General features: G+C 32.8%; 1 protein-coding gene across 5 annotated transcripts in view; it reads left to right on the top strand.

The window, feature by feature from the left end:
- Positions 1–16,027, top strand: part of SLCO1A2 (solute carrier organic anion transporter family member 1A2) — a 105,818-nt gene extending 89,791 nt beyond the window's left edge. For all 5 annotated transcript variants that reach the window (XM_032855124.1, XM_032855122.1, XM_032855123.1 and 2 more), the window contains 5 exons: positions 633–798; positions 1,935–2,107; positions 8,932–8,996; positions 9,543–9,660; positions 15,694–16,027. In XM_032855124.1, the coding sequence (XP_032711015.1) occupies positions 633–798; positions 1,935–2,107; positions 8,932–8,996; positions 9,543–9,660; positions 15,694–15,913 (742 nt within the window). In that variant the 3' untranslated portion in view covers positions 15,914–16,027. The remainder of the gene's footprint in view (positions 1–632; positions 799–1,934; positions 2,108–8,931; positions 8,997–9,542; positions 9,661–15,693) is intronic.
- Positions 16,028–19,684: the final 3,657 nt, after the last annotated feature.

Below are 19,684 nucleotides of genomic sequence, written 5' to 3'. Positions count from 1 at the left end.
GTTTCTCTAGGTCTTCATGGTCCAGGGGGGTACTTTAGCTTCACCCCCAGGTTCTGGGATTTTCACTATGTTATCTTATCTATGGATAGCTGCTAATTGGTCTTCTTGGGAGGGAGGCTGGTCCAGAACAACCTATCTTGCCATTTTGGTGACCACTGCACATACTTTATACTAGGAGAATGTATTTGTTTACTCAAGTAGTTAGCTTTCTAAAGCTAAATGTACTATCTGCATTACAAATTGAACTTACAGATTCTGATCTTCAAAATTGCGTTCAAGCATAAGATCTCTTGTTACTACCATATGGATCAACCACAGGGATTCAGTCATCTTCATTTTTGTGTTCAAATAATGCCTGAAAAAGCACCTTCTATGTGATAGGCACTCAGTTAATGCCTGTTTTGGCTATTTCTTTATCTGAAGAAAATCACTGAAAAGTGGCTATGTGGTCACCAAAACAGATATTTTTTAATGCCAGAGCTTAGTACTGAGTCCACACATGGATAGTGGGAAGATTCCTGTTTCCACTTTGGGGAGGAGAGGAAATAAAATCTTGGATTAAGATGAAAAGAAGAAAAAGAAAATGCTCTGATAGTCTTTAAACATTCATGCATTATTATAAATCATTTCAGAATGCAACAAGATTTATATGTGGGAGATACCATCCTTGCTGATTGTAACAGGGATTGCAACTGTCCAACTAAAACATGGGACCCTGTGTGTGGAAACAATGGTGTGTCATATATGTCAGCTTGTCTTGCTGGTTGTGAGACATCTGTTGGAGCAGGAATAAATATGGTAACATATTCTATTGGTCTTTTCACAGAACTTTGTTTTTATGCATTGCACTGAAAACTTCCAACATGAACTGAGTCCTCATTTGATAAAAGTAAAATTGAAGTCTTTCTGAATGTTCATTTGATTTACTTTTTATTCCACAAATCTTATTTTAACTCCATAATGCCTGACCAATAATCTTTTTCTTTAATTTTTTTGAATATAGTGGACACTGATCACTGATCTTTAATAAAGCAGTAATGTCATTACTCAGATAATTCATTTTAAAAATATTCTGGACTAAAATATTTTTATCATTGAGATGAAGTTGGTGGTTTTTATCTCAATTATCCGGCTAATTGCTTTGCCATTTTTTTCTCCTTTTCTATATTTTTCACGTTCTGACTTTTTTTTTTTTAAGATTTTATTTATTTATTTCACAGAGAGAGAGAGATCACAAGTAGGCAGAGAGGCAGGCAGACAGAGAGATAGAGGAGGAAGCAGGTTCTCCACTGAGCAGAGAGCCCGATGCGGGACTCGATCCTAGGACCCTGAGATCATGACCTGAGCCAAAGGCAGAGGCTTAACCCACTGAGCCACCCAGGCGCCCCCTGACAGCTTTTTAAGAAGATGGAATTAGCCTTTTCTTTCTTTGCCTAAGTAATGTTACAGTATTTAAAATGTTGGTTGGTGATAAAGTAAAACTTTCAAAAAAATTTTCATAAAATTCTTATGAAAACCTGGAAACATACAAGAATTTTTAAAGGATTGACTTTACTCTGTTTTTTTTAAATGAACTGTATTTTTTGAAATAAAGCTTTATTCATAAGTATCTAAATATTTCCACTGAGTGTTCTGAAACAAACTTTATTATACTTCCTATTGTAACAAAACAGTATATGTTTTTAAAAGACATGACTTCAGACTATCTGAGCTATTGCAAATTTACTTCACATATTTAGAAAGCAATGTATTTTTCTAAAACCGCCTTTCCCTGTCTTGTTTTATGCTATAATCCTGAGAGGGACCATAATTGAGATGAGAATAAAGGGAATAAATAGTCTCCATCTTGATCCAGTTGGCTATGTAGAAAATATTTGTGATTTGTGTTCAAAATTTTACTTTCTTAAATAGGATAATATATTATTTTCACACAGGTGTTCCGAAATTGTAGCTGCATTCAAATGTCAGCAAATTCATCTGCAGTTCTTGGACTGTGTGACAAAGGACATGACTGTTCCATGATGCTTCAGTACTTTTTAATCTTGTCAGCAGTTGGCAGCTTTATTTATTCTTTATCTGCCATACCTGGATATATGGTTCTCCTAAGGTACAAAAATCATTTTCTTTATTTGGATTCCTTTTTGGCCCTTTATTAAGGTAATTTTTTCTCAGAAAGCCACTTAGAGCCCATGTTATCTAAGAATTCAGTGCTTTCATGTATCACTTAATAAGAGTTCTACATTGTTGAAATTTTATAAAATTTTATAGTTCAGGAATATGAATATTCACCTTTTGGAATTTCTCTTCCTAACTTTTCCTTTATTTTTTGCAGTTAAATTATGTGACCCTCTCATTGTTTAACACAAGAAGAGACATTTATATTTTAGTATAAACTGTATGAAATGGTCATTTCAATAGGTAAAGAGTAGTTGCCTAGCAGTCATTTCATATGGCTCAAGCTGTAGGACATCGAGTGTAAAGCCATCAGAAGCCTTGGGGTCACTTAATCTGAGCTTCATTTTTTTTAATAAAAAAATAGGCGTAACAATAAATGTTCAACTCTTTTTACAAGTCTGTTGTGAGAGACAAATGATGAAGGGCTTTCTCAAACTAGGAAACTGCAGAGTTCCAATTCAAACTTAGGTGTCGTACACATGTGTTCATTGAATTCCAGCATTCTTCATGCCTAGTAGACAATCGCAGATATTCCTAGTGAACAAAATTTGCATTTCTTTCTCTTTTCTTCGTATTTTATTGGAACTTAGAGGCAGAGTTAAGATAATTACAATTCTCAGTGCATAGCACATTATTCTCATAGGCTGGGACAAGTTTTCATTCTTGTTTTACTTTGCTTTTTTCGTTCCATTTTTCACATCCTCTTACCATAGGCACTCACATGAATATGATAGCTATATGATCTTAATGGATTGTCCTTTGTAAAATGCTAATTTTTTTGTTGGTATGTGCTTTTATATTCACACAGGAGCTGTTGTGCTGTAAATCTTGTTTTGGTTCATAAGGCACAGGCATACATAAATTCACCAAGTACTGCTAGTACTTATGAGTTATTCTCACACCTTTACTGTGAGGGAGTTCCTACACTTACAGCCTCACTAACACTTGGAATTATCTAACTTTCGGACTTTGACCACTCCAACAGGTCTAGATTGGTAGTTCACTGATGTTTTAATGTGTGATTTCCTGATTCAGTGTGTTTAAGCATCCTATCAATTTTTTTTTTTAGCTCTAGGCTTCTGCTTCAAGATGCTTATTGATTTTCTTTGTCCATTTTCTATTATATTTCCTACACTTTTCTTGGCAATTTTGATGATTCTGCTTAAATTATAAATATTAATATAATATTGTTTACAGGATACAATTATCTCTTAGTCTCTCATCCTTAATTTCTCCATAGTATCTTTTATGAAATTAAATCCTAAATTTTATCATACTGAAATTTATCATACTGAAATTTCTTGCCTTAGGATTTTTATGTTGGGGAGTCATATTTTAAAAGTGTTTTTTCATTCCTAATTTATAAAAATATTAACCTAAATTTTATCCTAATATTCATAGTTTCACCTTTTATATATGGTTCTTTAAACCACTGCAAGTCTATTTTTATGTGTGGTACAAGGGGGACAGATGTTCAGTGTTGTTTTTTCTACATATAATAAAGTAGTTTTCCCAACATCAGTATAAATAAGAGGTCTCTATTGATTTGTGGTACCACCTTTATCATATCTCATGTTTTAATATTACATGAGGCTATTTTTCACTTTTATTCTTATTCCACAGTTTTGTATGCTCTCATACTGTTACCATATGAGATATTAACATACACAATATCAAAGTAATAAAATCAATATGGTAACAGTATGAGAGCATACAAAACTGTCATCTTTACTCTTTCTTTTTTCTTTTCTTCACAAACTGATTTAGCTACTGATGTATGGATCTTTATACTCACATAGGAATTTTGATGGAGCTTGTGTGGACTCATAGATTAACTGGAGAAAATCTGGCATCAAATTTTTGTGAAATATCTTTTGTGAATATCTTTCCATTTATTTAAACTTTCTTCTATAAATACCATACACACACATATACCCAAATATATACATATATACAAGATTATATCACTCACAATTATAAACATATGCATATCCACATATATCTACACACGGATATGGATGTTTGTATGAATACATACTGGTATGTATTTATTTGTGATTATAAGTGACCCTATTTTCTCTTATATTTTCTAGTTGGTTATTGTTAATTTAGAGGGATGCTGTTAATTTTTTAAAGTTTAGTTTTTAATTTAATTTTTCTTATTATAATAATTTTTTGATTTTGTTAGGTTTTCTATATAGAAAGGTGTACAAATGTGGAGAGTTATATCTCTTCACTTCTAAACCTTACACATCCTAGGCTTTTTAAATTTTCTTATCATCAACTTGGACCTCCAAAATTATGTAAAATGATACTGGTGATTGTAGTGATAGTGGTGATAGTGAGTATTCTAATCTTAATGGAAACCATATAAATTTTTCCATTATGATACTTGCTGTAGATTTTCAGTACATAGTTTCCATCTAGTTTCTAAGTCTTTAATAATGAAATGGGTACAAACTTTATTAATTGTATTTTTCTGCATCTATGATTCTATAATTTTTCTACTCAGTATTTTTAGTGTAGTAAAATAAAACAGTTTTTTTATGTTAAACTGATTGCATGGATGAGAAAAACCATAGTTATGGTATATTTTTATATATGATTTGGTTTGTTTAAACAATGCTTTATTTAAAATTGTTATATCTATCTTTATAAGTGAAACAGACCTACTATTTTATTCTTGTTCTGCTTTGGAATCATTTGAGACTGCACAAAATGAATTTATAAATTTTCTTTTTTTTAATTTCTGGAACTACTTATATTAAATATCTATCTGTTGAAAGTTACATATATCCACCTATAAAAATATTTATATTTTGGGCTCATTTGGACAGTGATATTTGATTATTATTTCCATTTTTTCAATGTTAGTGCCTATTCACATTTTCCATTTCTACTTACACCTGTTGTATGCTTGTTAGTGAATAAGTGTTTATAATGTTCTTTTATCATTCTGATATTCTCTGGTATATCTGAAAGGTTTACTCTTTTTTCTTATGTACTTTTTTGTTCCTTCATCATTTTTTTCTTGATCATTGTTGCCAGAGACATATGTTTTATTTTTGTCCTTTTAAAGAATCAGTTCTCATTTGGTTAATCTTTATTTCATGTATTTCTGCTCTTTTTAATTTTTTTTTCTTTTAGGCTTGTTCTGTTGTTCTTTATCTAACTATTTGAGTTTAATACTTAGATCATTTGTTCATTTTGACTACTATAGATGAAACTATACATTTCCTCCCAACTATTACTTATTTATGCCTCAATTAATATTTTCTTTGAAGTTTATTTTGAACTATTTTGCAATTTCTCTTATGATTTGCCCCACCAGACCAAAGCTTATTTATTAACATGTTATATAATTTTCATATTGATTAGAACTTTCTATAGATATACTTGTTATCGATATAATATATACTTTCTATAGATATAATTGTTATTTCATTTTTATGTTCAGAGAACATAATCTGAAAGATTACAGGTTGGGAAGGTGAGATGTCAAGGCTTTCTTTGGGGCCTAGTGCATTTTTTGAGTACTTCACATTTTTCTGAAAAGAATAGGTAACTTCTACATTTTGAGTATACAGTTCTCAGATCTTTTGAAGTAAATTACTTTATTATTGAAATTTTGTAAATGTAATTCATCAGTTTTTCAGAGATAGGTGTTCAAATCTCTAAATATTGCTAATGTATTTCTTGCTATAATTCTGTCAGTTTTTAAAAATTATGTTCAGTTAGCCAACATATAGTACATCATTAGTTTTTGATATAGATTTCAACAATTCATTAGTTGCATATAACACCCAGTTCTCATCACAACATGTGCCCTCCTTAATACCCATCACCCGTTTTTTGTTTTTTTTTTTTTAATTTAGTATTTGGAGGTTATATTATAGGATTATATGCTTTTGGTCATTGTACTTCTATTATTAGCATCACTTAATTCTCTTTATCTTTTAGCTATTTCTTTCAAGGAATTATACTTTGTTTCTTATTAAAATTATAGTTCTAGCTTTCTTTTGGTTCACTATTCCTGTTACATCTTTTCCTTTCCCTTTATTTTCAGTCTTCAATCTTCCTTTATGCTCCATAGATAATCTGTAGGTATGATTTTATCATCTAAAATTGGTACACTTAACCCATTTATGTTTTTTTATAATTATTGTGGCAAAGCTCTTTTTACTATTTTACTTAATACATTCTATTGATTTTGCTTTCTTTTTGTTTCTTTTTTTTGCTTTCCATTGTACAGTGAAACCCCTTATCTGCAAGGGATATATTTTAAGATCTCCAGTGGATGCCTGAAACTGTGGATAGTACCAAACCCTACACAAATTGTGTTTTTCCTATATATACATAATTGTGATAAAATCTAACTTATAAATTAGGTACAGCAAGAAATTAACAATAATAATTAATAATGAAATAGAATAATTGTAACAATGAAAGTTAAGTGCATGTGGTCTCTCTCACTATTATAATATCTCATTGTGCTGTATTCACCCTTTTTTTTTTTTCGATTTTATTTATTTGACAAAGAGAGAGAGAGCACAAGTGGGGGAAGTGGCAGGCAGAGGGAGAGGGGGAAGCAGGCTCCCAGCTGAGGAAGGAGCCCAATGCAGGGCTCGATCCCAGGATCCTGGGATAATGACCTGTCCTGAAGGCAGACGGTTAACCAACTGAGCCACCCAAGTGCCTCTGTACTCACCCTTTTTCCTCCTGTGATGATATGAGATGATAAAATGCCCACATGATGAAATGAAAGGAGGTGAATGACATAGGCACTGTGATATAGGTACTGTAGCCTTCAGCTGCTTTTGATCTTCCAGTCCCTAGACCATCTGCTTCTTGACTGCGGGTGACTCAAACCACAGAAAGTGAAACCACAGATAAGGGGGAACTGCTGTGTATATTGGATGTTCTGTTACTACTTTGAAAGCTGTATCTTTCAAATGGCTAAACCTAATTATTGAAATTCTACATTAATGTTTTACTTATCAACTTCAAAACTTTTTAATATTAGTATCTACCCCCTAATAAAACAAGTACCTAATCAGGTTCTCTTCATGTCTCTATTTTCTTCCCCCGTCTCTTGCCAGAACAATATTGTAGAATTTAACCCCAAGGTTTTTATTAATATACTTCTGTTTGTCTCTATTTTTGTGGAATTTCCCTGGATCTCCTACCTTGATGATAAAGGGGCACAACATCAATGCTATCTGCCAGTTTAAAGAATGATTTCAATTTCTCTCAGCATTTTTGCATGATTTGCATGCTAATTTTCTGATTCTTGAATTCTAGAAATTACCAACACCAATCAGTGAAAGTGATTACAATAACACTACGTTATTATCAACACAAATCAATGATTATAGTGTTCGGTTGAGTTTTGCGCTGTTAAAGGGCTTTTATTTGTGAATTTAGGAGTCTTTAATCTTTCTGATTTTGTATATATGCATGTGTGTTTGTTTCCCCTGACTTGACATGTGCTCATCTCATGTGTGGAGTTTGTAGAACTGATTAGCCAGATGACCAGACTATTTCATTAACTTATTTTTTTGAACATTTCCAAATTAAAGTAATTTTGTGGTGAAAAAAAAAATAATAAATAAAAATAAAAATAACTCCTTCTCCTCTGCCACGCCACTGCCTTCCTTGTATTCATAGAACAGTTTAAACTGTTCCAACAGTTTAAATAATTTCTTTGTTATTAGTATTTCATGCTTCTGTGAGATCATTAAGGGCTATATTAGAGATAGAGGGGAAGGAAAAAAATTTCAATAAAATTTAAATGCCCTGTTTTCTGTATTAAATGGAAACCGTGGGACTAAGGGGATCATGCTAGGTCTCCTGGCTTTGTTAACTACCTTCTGAATAAATCACTGATGTTGTCTAAGTAACCTATATGTCAGGAAGATAATGTCTAGGTCAAACTATGATATTTTTCAAATTTAGTAAAATACTTACATTGAGAAAATGCCAATAAGATGACATTTTTGGTAAAAATGTATTGTATGCCTTTGTGAAGAAAGCAGAATTTATTTTCTCAGCTTTATGTTAATCAGGGAAGGGAAGGGAATGCAGTGGACTTCTCTAAGTGAATTCTTTGGGGAGTTAGCAATGTTGATGCTGGAGTGAGTGGGACACAAAAAGGGCCACTGGGGAATTATAGTCTCCATTTCTACATATAGGAATTTCAGGCAACAGTGCAAAAGTGGTGGAATTTTGGGAGAAAATGGAGAGATCTGTGTGACTCGAAACAGTACCAAATCACATAAAATATGTTTGCTTTGGATTTGTTATATTCCTTTGAAAATGTTTATTTCTGCTTTCTTTCTGCCTTCCATTTACTTATACAAATTCTTGGCTTTTCTGTATTTTGTCAGTACAAATGACTTTAATACAGTGAGAGTTGCATAGTTTTGTTTTTAGTCTGAAGGTTTAATAAAGAACTGCCATGTCAATAAGTGGATATTGGCATAGAAATCGATATGAAATATTTTCTTCCTTGATAACTCTGAATGAGTTATCAAATGAATGAGCAAAAAATGATGGGTAAAATGCCAAGGACCAGAAGTAGAGGTCCTCTGTAGGCTATATACTGGATAATTATTCTTGAATAACCAAGACCTGAGCATGCAAAACAATTTTCTAGTGCCCAGTGTGTTACCAGCATACAAAGAGTTAAAAAAAAAAAACTATGACAGTGTTTAAATCTCTACTTCTATTTTATTTGTGTATTTACTTATTTTTTAGGTGCATCAAGCCTGAAGAGAAGTCTCTTGGTGTGGGGTTACATACATTTTGCACAAGAGTATTTGGTAAAAATCATTCTTTTTTCCAGCATCAGACCATTATTAAATACTAAGTAAATGAAATCATTCTCCCAGAGTAATAGTCTAGCAAATATCTCTTCTGCTTGCAGCACTTTGTTCTTTTATATGAGAATGTGGTACAATAAGACATGGAGAACCTCCCCCTTTTACTTGAAAAAGATCTATCTGAACTTAATTCTATTTTTCATCTATTAGAAGATTTGAAAATCAAATGAACAAAAATGCGTTGTTGAAGTAAAATATACACATGATCGGTTTAAAACACTGCAGAAAAAAATATAAAGAATCATTAATTCAATGTGATAATTTTATGCTGCATTTATATATTATATTACTTATCTTTTATAATTTAGAAACTTTATAATAAAAGTACTTTCTAATTTCTAAAAATAAAACAGAACATTCTATTCATATTTTGTTAAACTTTATTTGTTCTACAAATAGAGAAAATTAAAATGTTTCCAAACAAAATAATGTGCCTTAATTCTTTCCTTGTTGATGGATTTTTCCTTCTCCTCTCTTCAATTGTAGCTGGAATTCCTGCACCTATATATTTTGGAGCTTTAGTGGATTCCACATGTTTACATTGGGGAATTTTGAAATGTGGTGAGTCAGGGGCATGCAGGATATATGATTCTACCAACTTCAGGTAAAGATAATAAATTTTTTGGAGATTGCTTTCTAGGCACAGGTTATACATAAAATAGTACCATTCATGTGTAACATTTTCTTTGTCAGATACTAGACTACTTTTGGTTGTGTTTCCAGAATATATATTCTTTTGTTATTATGAGTCTGATTTTAAAAAAAAACTCAAAATAATAATAATGTGTTTTGTAACAAACACTTCCATTTTGCTCTATTTTCATATTTCTTTTTCATTTGGAGACCTGAACTGTTAAATTTGTATTAATTTTTCTTGACAGGGCAGTTCGAAAATGTTTTCATTTACTAAAAAACAATGAAGCATTCTTTAAAATTCTCTAAGGTCTTACGTTGATTAGTAAAAGGATCTATGTGAAGAACTGTGAAGGGTGCAGACAGCATGAGACTCATGTTTTCATCAGTTCTCTGTTCCCCTGAAGCTCTGCAGAGGTAGAGTGGAGGTGCGCCCAGGCACAAACTGTGCACAGAATGTGTTTGCTTCACAGTTGAGAAACCCCAAGGGCCCCTAATGTAGATTGGCCTAAGCCTGCTGCCAGGATTCCTGTTGATAGCAGCCTTAATTAAATGCTATTTCAGACAAAATAATTATATTTGGTACCAAACTCTGTGAGGTTAATTAGAGTAGCTGATAAAGTGTACTCATGAGAAAATTCACCAGATGTTAATATTGCTTAGAAATAGGAGGTGGGCATTGTTGGTAGACAGTTCTCCATGGGTCTCTTTTACATTTTTGCATATCCTGTTAGCAGAGGCTTCTGCTGTGGACTATCTTCTCAAGGATGTTTGAGTAATAAATGACCTTGGAAGATATAAGTGAGGTTTATTTTCTATAGAACAGAGTTTGCTGTCTAAGATGATACAAATATTAACTCTCTCTAGGGCAAAGGTTGGCAGATTTGCTTGTAGTCCACTTAAAAGAATGGGATTTCCTTAACTTAGGGATCCTTAGCCATGATCCAAGCCTACTGTGTGCACAAAATCCTCGTAGGTCTCTCACTGTGTGATTCCTTTCGGACTTGAAGGTTAAGGAGAACCAACCTGAATTTGCAGCTTTTGTTGATTGTTGTACTGTGAGTAAAAAAATCCTGTGTCTCTGACCTGGAAGTCTTGTATCTTGAATCAGCATCCATGCAACTGTGGCAGGCTAACTTGTTAGCTCAAAATCCAGGTAAAATCTAGAAATCTTTTGTAGTTCTTAAGAACAGAAGTACTGATTAAATTTTACCAAAAATGTAAGGATATAAGGATAGCCACTTACATTTATTCTAAGCTACTTAGAAAGGAAGGAAAGGATTAAGGAAAATTCAATGAAACTAAGAAATAGGAAAATAAGAGCATACAAAATAAGTTGAAAAAATAAACCTAAATATATCAGATTTAACAATAAATGTAAAGCAAATGAACTTGCTTCTTAAAAGATAGTGACTTTCACGTGAGTTTCAATTTCAAAATTCTAGCTATATGTTATTTATAAGACACAACCTAAAAAATATAATGTGAGGAATGTTCAAGATAAAGGTCAGAAAGATATACCAGGCAGGTATTAAATCAAATTCCTGTGGTTATATTAATGAGTCTGAGACAAAATAGAATTTAAAGTGAAAAGGATGGGGAACCTGGGTGGTTCTGTTGGTTAAGGATCCAACTCTTGATTTCCGCTCAGGTCTTTATCTCAAGGTCATGAATTCAAGCCCTGAATTGGGTTCCATGCTGGATGTGGAGCCTACTTTAAAAAAATGAAAAATTTCAAAAAAGTGAAAAAGATTAATAGAGTTAAAGAAGGATATTACATCATAAAAGAAGTAACACTTTATCAATAATATATACCAGTAATCAGCCCATATATATCTATCAACTTAATCTCAAACATATAAAACAAAAAGCTCACAAAATTACAGGAAGAAATATAAATCAGAATGGAAAATTTCAACAAACGTTCCCAACAAGTGAATAGAAAATATAAACAAAAATTATTTAGGATAGAGAAAAGTGTGAACCACCAAACTGTACAAGAGTCATCTAGTAGATATATATCAATTTTTAAAAAGCTCAACCAATGGAATATATATTTTCTCCAGCCTATAATAAACATTTATTACAACTAAGTCTAATGCCACAAAGTTAAAAAAAAGTGTTGAAACCATGTAACCACTATTTTCTGCCCATAATGCAATGCAATTAGAAATCTATGATAAAATATTACCAAAATCTCACAAATGAAATTAATTATAGGTTAAAGAATAAATAATTTATAAAAAATAATGAAGGAATAAAAACTCTATGTCAGTGAAATCATTGAATAGGAAAACCTCTGGGACAAGGCTAAACCAGTACTCAAAAGTTTATTTAGAAATTTGAATGTATACATGTTTTTAAAAAAGACTGGAAATTAGTGAACTCAGAATTTAGAAAAAGGACAATGCAAGTTCGAATAAAGTAAAGAAATCTGATAAATAATTCATTAAGTTATATAACTTAATATATTGATATATTTCCTGTTTCAAATAAGAACAATAGATACAATATATCTTTTTAATTCTAAAGGGATATATCTGGTTCCAAAGATAATGTAAACATCATTCTGGACATTCAGTTTTCCTGAACTAGAAACTGAACAGAAACATATAGGCTTAAATAGAGCTGAGCACAAAGGTTGAATGCAAAGCCTCTAAACATAGAAATGGACAGTGGTTTCTGGATGATCGGCTTCAGAGAAAATAAAGTTCTTCAAAAGAGTCAAGAGATTAGATCCAGATTCAATGTTGTAATCCATGAGGTGGTGTTCAACACCCTTGGACTGAGCTGAGTAGTGTCCCTCAAAATTTCACATCTACCCATAGTCTCAGTATATGATTTTATTTGGAAATAAGTCTTTGAATTAGTGAAATTAAAATGAGGTCATATGGGTTAGAGTGGGTCCTAATTCCAATCATCAGGGTCCTTATAAGAAGAGGAAAGGAGGCACAAGGGCACAGATACACATGAAGAATACCGTGGAGACAGAGGTAGACATTTCAGGGTTGCATCTACAAACCAAGGAATGCTAAGGTTTGCTGGCAATTACCAGCAGCTAAGAAGAGTCAAGGAAGTGGTTCTTTCCTGGAGCCTGCAGAGGAAGCCTGGCCCTACCAACACCTTGACCTCCAATTTCAAGCCTTCAGAATTGTGAAAGAATAACTTTGTTTTAAGCCATAAAGTTTGTGGTGCTTTGTTATGGCAGCCCTAGGAAACTAGTACAAACCTCTTTGTAAAAGAGATTTTAGAAGAATAAATATAGTGAAAGAACACCAGAACGGTCAGCAGCAACAACAAAATACTCAAAATTGTTTAGTTTTGCCAGCTAAAACTTAAAAACACATGAACAAATCTAGTGGTAAAAAAAAAAAAAATGCGCATAAATTACCAGATGAAACATGGCTTCATTCCAGATTAAATTTAATATAATTTAATCTGTTTTAAATTATATAATCTGACAAAGACTTTAAAATAAGTATGCTTAACCAGTACAATAGGTTTAAAAATAGTAAATAAATGACATAATATCCATTAAAAGTGAATAACAAATTAAAAGAAAAATCAAGCAGAAAGGAGAATGCCAAAAGAACTCTTGGAAATACAAAAGAATAAATGTATAGCATTGAGATAATAAAAGGAATCCTAAGTATGTAACAAATTTCAAGCCAACCTAATTAAAATGAGAATTGGTGAACTGAAAAAAATAATTATCCAGAATGTAAATCAATAACCTAAACTGATTCAACAAAAATGAATGCTTAAATAATATTAAAGATCAACTAACAAAGTATACACCTCAAAAAAAAAAAAATTCTAGGAAGAGAATGGAGGAAGTGTCAGATATAAGAATTAATGGCTTAGAATTTCCTGGTATTTGAGACATGAATTTTCATATCAAAGATGAATTCTGAATAGAATAGAATAAATATAAATGGACATACTAGAGTAAAATTACAAACTTTTAAGATAAATAGAAAGAACCTGTTATGAAATAAATAGATGGCTTACAAAGAAATAACAATTAGACCAATAGCAGATAGGTACCAGCAACAATAGAGCTTAATATCTCTGATCCTTATTACTTTGGGTTTGAGTCAAAAACACAAACCACATAGCAAGAAATGAGCAAATGTGACTATAAATTTTTAAATTTCTTTATAATAGAAGACACTGTAGATAATGAGGAATGTTGGTAGTGAACAAAAACTAATGAAGAAAACTTTTGGACAATATCTACTAAGTTGTGTACTCTACAACCCTGAGACATATTTTAGAGAAACTCTTGTTCACGTACACAAGGAGACATATGAAAGTTTTATTGCAGTATTGTTGATATTAGAAAAAAGTTAAATAATACAAGTGTCCAATAGAGACCTGGATTAATAAATTGTGGCATGTTCACAAATTAAAATGTGGTTCAAAAAAAAAAAGTAGAACTGTAGAACTGTGGGGCTAACAGAAATGATTTTAAATTTTAAAATGAGGGGCTAACAGAAATTTTCAAAATAAAATGTATAGCATATACCAATTATTTAAAATGTAAAAATATATAAATTATATATGTTATTAATATATACCTTGTAAAACTATAAAAATAAACTAGAAAGAAAATCCATAACATTCAACATAGTCTTACATCAAGAAAGGGCTAGAAGATAATATCATAGGGCCACACATGGGATTTTAATGTATTAGTATTTTCTTTTGAATTGGCCTGAAACAAAAATGGTAAAATTTAATCATTTTGAAAACCTGGGTGGTAAGTACAAACATACTAGTTAATTTATTTTGTCTATATTCTTGAAGTGTTTCATAAGAATATTTTAGAAGTAAAAAGATGAAATTAAAAGATGGTGAAATTAATAGACTACACACCATAGAGGTCATAAAAAAGTGAAACACTGTTTTTTGAAAAGATTAAAATATAATAATAATAACAGTTATCTGGGAAGGCAAACAGAGAGGAGACACAAATAAACACTATGAAGAATATAAAAGGATAGATACAGCAATTTAGAAACATTAAATAGAGACTGTTCTAGATGAGTACACCTTACAAAATTTTACTATAAATACATAGAAAACATGAATATTTTCATAGCTATTTAAAAACATGAATCAGTTGAAAATTCCCATTCTCCAAAGGCATCAAGTCCAGATTCTTTTAAGGCAAGTTTTACAAACTTTCAATGAACTAATGATTTCTGCATAAAACAAGTTATTCTAAGAAATGGAAAAAAAGAGAAAATTTTCCAATTCATTTACAAATTAGTACAATCTTGATATTCACATTAGACAAGTTCAGTAGAAGGAAAAAAGTTCAGGCTAATTTTACTTATAACTATGCATGCAAATATTCTAAATAAGAAATGAACAAATCAAATCTAATGTATAAAACACTCACTAACAGAGTTTATGTTAGATATTCAAGGATGGTTCAATATGAGAAAAATCTATTAACCTAATAGATTAACACAGTAAAGGGGGTAAGATCTTTGATATTCTGCTAACTATATGCAGAAAAATAATTTGGTGATACTTTACATATTCATAATTAAAACTTTGAGCAAATTCAGAATAGAAGAGGAAGTTCCTTAATTTGATTAAGGTCATCAAAAAACCCCCCCAGAGTAGAAATCACAATTGATGGAGATTTCTTTGGGAGCATTCTTAATTAGATACTGGAATAAAACTGCTATCGCTGTCAGTATTACATTTAAATTAGAGGTTCAATTTAATGTAAAAAGATTTTAAAAACCTAAAAGGTTAGAAAAGAAGAAAATAAGTGTGAATTTTCTGGATGAAAAATTCCAAAAAAAAACATTTAACAAACATTAGAATAAGTGAATTCAAAGAAGTTGCTTATATAAAATTGACATGCAAAACAATTAGCTGCTATTGTCCTCATGGGAATGAAATATTAATAATTAAAGATATGCAATACTAGCTTGTACTCACCACACTATGTAAGATTTAATATGTTTTAACATTTTTTTGATAGATACATCTATCTTGGCTTGCCATCAGCTCTAAGAGGAATAAGCTATATTCCAGCCTTTTTAATCCTAATTATTTTGAAGAAACGTCGTCTACCTGGTGAAAATGTCTCTTCAGGAACTGTGCTTATAGAGGCAAAAGTTCCAGGAAAGGAAAATGAGTGCAAAGATATGCACCAAAATTCCAAAGTCTTGAATGATGATGAATTGAAAACTAAACTGTGATGCCCTATTATATCATGTTTCCCAGAGTTGGAGAATTCACTACAACTTAATTGTTTTTAAAATCAATAGGGATACAGAGGGTAACTTTTTCTTATCTTTATGAACTTCAAGTTTTGGTGTCTTTTGTTGTTGTTGATGTTGTTTTTGCTCAAGATAAAAAAATGTTCAATTGGTATTTCTGAGGCATCCATGACACTTGAGATTTTTCTCAGAGGGCCATTTATAATAATTTTCAAAACAGCATATTAGAGCCAGCTTTATTTTTTATGTGAAAATAGCAATTTCTCTTTAAACTCATGTGAAATGAGAGTATATTTCCCATATCACCTTTTCCAAATGATTCTAAGAATTTCCTATTATAAACATCTATTTAATTCCATTGAACTTCTGATTGATACTGAGGTTATTTAGAGACTGAAATTCTTATCTTGCTTACATGAATATTTATTTTATTCAAATGTATCACTTTTGTATGAAAGAAGCCCACACCTTCTAATTCTAGGAATTATTCTTTAACTTTCCCTATTGCTTTCAGACATGATTGTTTTAAAATCAATTACTCATTAATAAACCATCACTTGCTCACAATTTGTTCCCAGCTTTATTACTCAAGTCCTATATTTGCCCATTTTGTTCAGAATACTGAAAAACTAAGTCAGGTCATTAAAAATCATGTAGCAAAGATTGTTGGATTTCTTTTTTTTTTAAGCAATTCAAATTTGGTGACTAAACTCTGGAAAAACAAGTGTCTGAGTCAAAGGATGAAAGGATGATATCAGAAAAATACTTTAGTATCAGACATTGTTGAGGGAACATTTTCCTAAATTCAGGAGACCTTCTGAAATCAATGTTTATCCTATCCATGGTGTCCAAAGTTAGAATACAATATAATTTTCCACAATTCATCTTAGAGAATGATGCCTTTAAAAAGTAGCTTCTGTTATGAAATTGGGTTAATAAAATTCAAGATACACATTTAAAACTAAATCTACTGATATTATTATTTTGTCATTTATGGTTACAATAAAAGAATGAAAGACTTTTCTATTTTTTCTTTTTTTTTTATTGTGTTATGTTAGCCACCATACAGTACATCATCAGTTTTTGATGTAGTATTCCATGATTCATTGTTTGCATATAACACCCAGTGCTCCAAGCAATCTGTGCCCTCCTTAATACCCATCAACAGACACACCCATCCCCTCACCTCCCCCTCCCTTCTAAAACTCTCTGTTTGTTTCCCAGAGTCCATAGTCTCTCATGGTTCATCTACCATTCTGACTTCTCCCCTTTTATTTTTCCTTTCTCCTAATGTCCTCCATGCTATTCCTTATGTTCCACAGATAAGTGAAACTATATGATAATTGACTTTCTCTGCTTGACTTATTTCTTAACCTAATCTCCTCCAGTCCCACTCAAGTTGATGCAAAAATTGGGTATTCAGCCTTTCTGATGGCTGAGTAATATTCCATTGTGTATATGGACTACATCTTCTTTATCCATTCGTCTGTTGAAGAACATCTTGTTTTTTTCCACATTTTGACTATTGTGGACATCACTGCTATGAACATTGGGCGTGCATATGGCCCTTTTCACTACATCTGTATCTTTGGGGTAAACACCGACTAGTGCAATTGTTGGGTCATAGGGTAGCTCTATTTTTAATTTTTTGAGGAACCTCCACACTGTTTTCCAAAGTGGCTACACTAACTTGCATTCCCAGCAACAGTGTAAGAGGGTTTCCCTTTCTCCACAACTTCTCCAACATTTGTTGTTTCTTGCCTTGTCAATTTTTGCCATTCTAACTGGTGTAAGCTGGTATCTCAATGGAGTTTTGATTTGAATTTCCCTGATGGCTAATGATGATGAATACTTTTTCATGTGTCCATTAAAGATTAAAGACTTTTAAAAGACAAGAGGCCATATTGATGATATGGGATTTCTGGTTCAAGAGAGTAGAACAAGGAACCATATTTATCTAATTCTTATTTTGTCTCATTTCCATCCCACTCAAATAATATTCAATACATAAATATATAAATCCATAATGGTGAGGAGACCACAGGAAGAGAGGGTGGGAGAAATGGATAGCAATACACTATGTTTATATATTGTTTAATGTAAAGGGAATGTGACTTCCTCCAGGGATAGAAGAGTGGAAGAAGGTGTAATCTAGAATGCAGTCACAAGGAGCCCGGGATGTAGGTAGGAGCCTCTGAGTTGCAAGTTCAAATGCCACCAGAAAAATTGGAAGTTGCACAGAAAATAGACCAGTTAATTGAAAGACTGCCTAAAGATGTTTTGAAGACTAATGTAATTTCCTGAATGATTAGAAGTGTCATATGAGAAGAAAGAAATTGAGAGGAGAAAAACTGGGTAAGGCAGTCTATAAGAGTTAAGTTTTGGACTTGTGGAGTTTGAGATTTCATTTCTGGTTATACTAAAAATAACCATGATTCAAGACAGGAAGGAGTATTGTTTGAACAAGTGAGAAGAGCTAATCATTGGAAATGAGGAATGTCAATCAGGGTAGGTATGATTGCAGCAGTGAAGTATAGCTCAGTGTTTATAGTTGAGTGTTAGAGTCTGATGACAGGAAATCTGGAGTTGGAAGGGAGGAAGTGGGAAGAATCACCTGGAAGCTAAAAGAAGGAACAAGGACTTACCCTATTTCCAGAGACTTGTGAGAAAAAGGGAACAGCAACACATAAGAAGCTTTTGGAGGGAGAGGAAGATGGTGGCAGAGGAGAAAACCCTTGGCCCATCTTATCCCATGAACACAGCTAGATAACTATCAAATCATCCTAAATGACCCAGAAATTGGCCTGAACACAAACAGAACAAACTCCACAACTAAAGGGAGAAAAGAGGCCACATCAAAGACAGTAGAAAGTCAGAGATGGAGTTCAGGGAAGAAACAGATGCCAGGTGCTGTGGAGGGATAAGGAGCCATTGTCTCAGAGAAGGGCAAGATTGAGAGGAGTGAACAGGGGGATGGTTGCGCAAGGAAAATGTTTTCCCAAAGTCACTGGCTTGGAAAATGAGGCTAAATTTTCTGAGTTTTTGCAACCAGCAGGGCTTGACAACTGGAGCTTTAAAGGTCAATGGGTTTGGCTGGGATAGAGCCCTGAGGGCACTACACTGCTCCTGGAGAGGAAGTAGGAAAACAGTACTTGGGCAGACAGTGGGAAAATAGTGATCTAAAGAGCACCTGTTGTACACAGCAGGAAGATGATTTACTCTTCTCAGAGGCTGTCCCCAAGAGGCAACATTCATGGAGCTGCCTTTCTGGGAACAAAGGTGCTGGCTGGCACCATTTCCCTCCCCCCACTCCTCAGCATAAACACAGAACCACCTGTAGGAGGTCGGTACAGCAGGAACACTGGCTGCTGCATGTGTTAACACCAAGCCCCACCCCCCTGCACTCTGACAGGACTGCCCTTCTCAGTCAAGCTTGTCTCAGTCCTGGAGCAGCAGCCCTCCCATCTCCCAGAAGATAAGCACAAAATCGTGCTCACATCATGTCACCTGACCAGAGTTCTGCAGGGCCCCAGTTCTTGTGGAGTTAGTTCAGGTCTCATTTCACAAGCAGACCAGAGCATACCTAGTTAAAACTGGCCACATTCTGGCGAGGGACCAAAAATGGCCCACAACAGGCAAGGAGATCCTCTGCAAAATGGCCAGAAGGATAGAGCAGCCAAAACACAAGAGCAGAGCATATGCAGCACATACCTGAGACACTCCCCCAAAGCACCAGGCTCTGGGAACCTC

The sequence above is a fragment of the Lontra canadensis genome, unplaced genomic scaffold (assembly GCF_010015895.1).
Source record: "Lontra canadensis isolate GAN:19392208 unplaced genomic scaffold, GSC_riverotter_1.0 scaffold9, whole genome shotgun sequence".
Lineage (NCBI taxonomy): Eukaryota > Metazoa > Chordata > Mammalia > Carnivora > Mustelidae > Lontra > Lontra canadensis.
Note: the sequence above shows the minus strand (reverse complement) of the source record. Positions and strands in the feature narration are given on the sequence as shown.